This window comes from Salvelinus namaycush, chromosome 5 (assembly GCF_016432855.1).
Source record: "Salvelinus namaycush isolate Seneca chromosome 5, SaNama_1.0, whole genome shotgun sequence".
Classification (NCBI taxonomy): Eukaryota; Metazoa; Chordata; class Actinopteri; order Salmoniformes; family Salmonidae; genus Salvelinus; species Salvelinus namaycush.
In genome coordinates, this window is record NC_052311.1 from 46,958,273 (window position 1) to 46,963,410 (window position 5,138).

Consider the following 5,138-nt stretch of genomic DNA (forward strand, 5'->3'; position numbering starts at 1 on the left):
TTGGAGCTGCCTTACTCAAGAAAGCAAAAAGGATACCATGTTTATTAACTCAATTATCTTCTTTTTTTTTTTACATTGTTTGCATACTGATATGTGACACGTATTAATGTCAAAATAACATCCAAAACAAGCAACAGCAAAATATGTAAATATTTTTTTTTTTGCTAAACAGGTAAGGCTCTGCCCCACCTGCCCTGAAAGACGGGTCGCCACTGGATAGTGGACTCTAGAGCCCAAAGGCCGGTTGTAGCACAGGCAGAGCCATTGAGGACTTAAACTATTTTTGAAGTAGTCAACTGGGTGGGACTTCCTATGGGTTAAAAACTTCTTCAGGATTGGTGGGTCCTCTGCGGGACAGTTGAGCTAACATAGGCTAATGCGATTAGCATGAGGTTGTAAGTAACAAGAACATTTCCCAGGATATAGACATATCTGATATTGGCAGAAAGCTTAAATTCTTGTTAAACTAACTGCACTGTCTAATTTATAGTAGCTATTACAGTGAAATAATACCATGCTATTGCTTGAAGAGAGTGCACAGTTTTGAACATGAAAAGTTATTAATAAAGAAATTAGGTACATTTCGGCAGTCTAGATACAAAATGTTGAACATAAATGCAATGGTTCATTGGATCAGACTAAAACTTTGCACGTACACTGCTGCCATCTAGAGGCCAATATCTCAATTGCACCCGGGCTGGAATAATACATCATGACCTTTCTCTTGCATTTCAAAGATGATGGTACAAAAACAAAAAAACGGTTGTTGTCATCAAAGATGATGAGGGGAACTCAGTCAGGGTCTCAGCTTACTGTTGAGAGTTAGAATAGTAGAATAAACAAGGTGTAATTTCGAAATTTGGTTGTGCATCAGCAGTTTCTCTCTTGTTATGTCAGTCACTGATAGTTACTCAATTAGCCCATGTCAGCAAAAAAAAAAAGATTGGTAAGTTAGTCTAGCGGCCAGCTATCTAAACTTGTAGTTATCATGGTTGAGTTATCGACCGAGGGGGCCCCATTGATTTTGTTAGTCATTCTCACTCAGCGATCATATTAAAAGCTGCAAACATTTCTCTTCACACTATGGCAAAATGTGTAAAATTGCAGGAGGCTAACTATAAAACTGCACATTTTTCTCTCCGCCCCATGGGAAAATATGTGAATTTGAAGCAAACTTACTTTAGAACTGCAACCTTTTCTTTACACCCCATGGCAAAATGTGTAGAAGTGCAGGAAATTAACTCTAAAACCTCATTTTTTTCTCTCCACCCTCAAGAGGGGAGACGTAAAATGTTGTGCTCGCAAGGTGGTGGAAACAACATTTAACTTGGGGCCTCCAAAAGGATAGGGCCGGCTCTGACTTCATGTGTGGGTATGCAGACCTCTGAGCCACTGCGGCCCCCTGTGATGATTTTTTTCTTGTGGCCTCCACCCCCATCAAAGTTGCCCATTCCTGATTTATACAATTGGTAGCCTATAATTACTGTTGAATGAAATATGGTAAGTTGGAAAAAATACTATTTATACATTCTTTTAACAGGTTTCAGAGAACAAACAAATGAAAATACACAAAAAAGATTAAGTGAGATAGTGCCTCAATGTAAAACAATACTGCAATAATGCACACTTATGAATAGAAAAATATTCTCATATACGGGTTAGCTGACAATGTCATTAAAACGATACGCTTCAATGGGGCAGAAGGCCGTGTGTTGTCATGATTCTGGATGGCCAGATATCTAGCAACAACGACACGAAGCTGCCATGTGGGGAATTGTAGGTGGCTCGTTTCAGCAAGTTTTATGTTGTTCGTGAAATGTATTTTTTTTGTGTGTTATTTGCTAATTTGGCACAAATAAAATGCTACCTAGCTAACCAGACAACTAACAATGTATTTGAGAAAAAACATGTGCTCATTGTACAAATGATTTTTATATTTTTAAACATTGGAGACTAAATATAGTTTACATGTTGTCAACAATCTAAGCCAACCCGTCTGTTTTACCTTATAGTTGTGCGCACATCTGTTTTGTTGCTAAACAACCAACCCGTCTATAGCACACAACTTTTAAAAGCACAATGTACTTTTTTTCTTGATTCATTTCCTTTGAGCTCTCTGGCTAGCTCAAAATGAGAATTCTTAAATAACATTTTGTCAACATTTTCGCCAGTGTATCAGTATTCTATTTACAGAAATATATTGATTACATCCACACATACTACCTAATATCCCCACCCACTTGTCAAATCAAAATGCAAAAATGAAAGGAAAGAGGAGAAAAAAAAGAAATGGTTTGACCTCTTTACTTTTCCAAACCACATCTTTGTCAATCCTTCCTCATGGTGACAAAACACAATCGTTACAAAAGTAAAATGACACTTCCTTGAAAAACATTACAAAACATTACCAAAATTTCCTTTTTTGTACAACTAGAAAATATTCTTATTGAAAATGTACAACCACCAGATACATACAGTACCATCTGACACAGGGCTGTAAAATAAAGCATTTACCAAAACTATTAACTACAGTAGTTCCAGTTATTAAACAACATCTCTGTACTATCGTAAAACATTCAAACTGGATTCAGCACATGAGGAAACAACACCAAAACTACAGTAGTTTCAGTTGAACAAAAGTCCCATTATCAACATAAAACTTTCTATCTGGATTCAGGAAATGATATAAGAACACATGGCTATATTATACTGCATGCTATCCCCCACGTTTCTAGCGAAATTGCTGTGTCACTCACCACCACCCATAATAGCCTTGACGTTGGAGTAAAGCGTTGTATCCTCATCTGTCTCTGCTGCTGGCTCATTCTCCTCCTCGTCCATCACTCCACTACCCTCTCCTCCATCTTCATCCCCTTCTTTCTTCTTCTCTCGTTTGATTTTGGCGTACTCTGACTCTGTGGTGGTGGTCTCCTTCTCTGCCTCCTCAGGAGTCTTCTTCTTCAGTAGGGAGTAGTTGATAGTGGCGTAGTGCACATCCCCTTTGGCAGAGTTTCCTGCAGCTCCACTGGTCTGGGGTTCTGTGTTTTCAGCTCCCTCCATCAGCACCACCTGCAGAGGGGTCTGTTCGCCCCGCACAGCCTGTCCTGCATCCGTCTAGGGAGTCGATTACAGAAAGCACTGTGTTAGGAATCTTGTTCGCTTGGTGGTCCAAGATCTGTTTATGCTGTCAATGCTAACAGAATGTTGGTGAAGCTGAATGAAGAAGGAAACTGGTACTGCACCTGTTGGTCTTCACATGCCACCATCGCCAGGTTCGTTAAAGGGCTTTTGGAGTCTGAGTCCTTTGGGATCCTCTCTTTACATCTAGGGAAAATATTATAAATAAAATGTCTCAATAACTATATGTTGGAGGATTTAGCAAGCACCTCCATTACAACATGGTGCAAGGCATTGTAACTTTTGACATATCTGATACTCTTGATAGCAAATATGAATTTCTAAAGACAATCACCAACACTCATGTAACACTAACTGTACTTCAGTAATAGAATGCATGTACCTTTTACATTTCCCTGTCAAACACAGGAAGATACAACAGATGGTGGCTGAGAAGGCTGCACCAATCGCAAATGCAGCAATCAGTGGTGGGTTCAACAGCATAGCCAAGATGTCTTTAGACACTTCCTCTATGAAGAGAACAAAGCATGTATGTTTTTAGGAGTGGCTCACAATACTTTGTATCCTTTGATTTTCTTTTTAAATGAAATAATAACATTATATTTTCTCACTCAAAGCATATAAAACCTCTATGCTACATACACAATGGGTGGGATTGGGAAAGCTGTTGCTCTCTAACAAAGTAACAACTTATACCTTTACCTCCTTGCTTTCCTTGGCTCTCTTTTTGGGTGACTTGCAGCTTCTCTCTCACTCTGCCCACTTCATTTGTGCTGACACACTCCACAGTAGTGTTGGTGTGGTTTCCGACATGCATCCTGATGGTGGTGTTCACTGAGGACCTCAACACTGATTTAGTGAGGCAGTACTCCTCAGTGTTAAGCCAGCCTATGAGAGGTAAGGGGACCCCCTGACTGACACACACACAAGTCATGAACTTGGCCTGGATGACACACCCAGAAGCATTGAGAATCACTGGATGGTCTAAAGAGAGACAGAGGGGGAAGAGATATCATGGACAATTTCAAGTAAACATGTTTCAAGCTATTTTAATCAGGTTTGTACAGTGTTGTTTGTACTCACACATCACAGTGACAACAATGGAAGCTGTCAGAGTCCTGTTGAAGTGTTGAGCTTTACACACATACTCCCCTGCATGTTCTCTTGTCATGTTAGAGATGGTGAGAGCGGCCAGTCCAGAGTTATTCTGTTCCAAAGGTGTTGTCCCATTCTTACTCCAGTTGAAGTTAGATGATGGTGGGTAGCTGTCAACACTGCAGGTCAGATTCAGGGTATCACCCTCTCTCACTGTGTTACTACCAGAGATCTTGGGTTCCTTCACATCTAGAAAATAAAGTATATAATCAGTTAATCATGGTCATGAAAAATAACTGTTGAAGCACAACAAAAGGTTGGGTTGTTCAAAGTAAGGTCAGATGATGTAGGCTACTTACGAGTCACATTCAAAGTCACTGTCTCCTCAGTGGTGATGTTCCCTTTGAATGTCACTTGGCACGTGACCTTGGTGGTGTGGTGCTCTGCTGAAGGTGTAAAGTTCAAAGTTGAGAAGTGGGTTGTTGTGACGTTGGTCAGATCCTCTCTCTTTTGTATAGTGGCGTTGTCTCTGAGCTCAGTGATGTTGTCTCCTGTCCCTCTCCATGTCCATGTGATGTTAGGAGGAGTTCCAGAGCAGATCCCCGGGGCAGTGCAGGTCAGGGTCGCTGGTTCTCCTTCTGTCAGAGGAGGAGTCAATACTGAGGGCTTCTGGGTCAGAGCTGGAGACAGGAAATTGAAACACAGACTGAGGCCAAGATTCAATCAGGATCGTGGAAGATCTGCACAATAGCATGATTTACATTTAGAGGCAATGCTCCCGTATTCATGGTAAATGCACATGTCGGCTCAATAGGAATTTACATTTACATTTAAGTCACGCTATAACATGGATTTTGTATCCATGTAGAAAACAGCAGAAACATATACTCATATAAAGTATGAAA

The 5,138-nt window shown here is 40.3% G+C and overlaps 1 protein-coding gene across 1 annotated transcript; it reads right to left on the reverse strand.

The window, feature by feature from the left end:
- Positions 1–1,814: 1,814 nt before the first annotated feature.
- Positions 1,815–4,363, reverse strand: LOC120047570 (sialic acid-binding Ig-like lectin 11). The gene is made up of 5 exons (XM_038993101.1): positions 4,222–4,363; positions 3,841–4,122; positions 3,521–3,647; positions 3,243–3,324; positions 1,815–3,114 (listed from the first exon to the last, which is right to left on the reverse strand). Exons 1-5 carry the CDS (start codon positions 4,307–4,309, stop codon positions 2,749–2,751), a joined length of 945 nt encoding a protein of 314 aa, XP_038849029.1. The 5' UTR covers positions 4,310–4,363; the 3' UTR covers positions 1,815–2,748.
- Between the last annotated feature and the right edge of the window lie 775 nt (positions 4,364–5,138).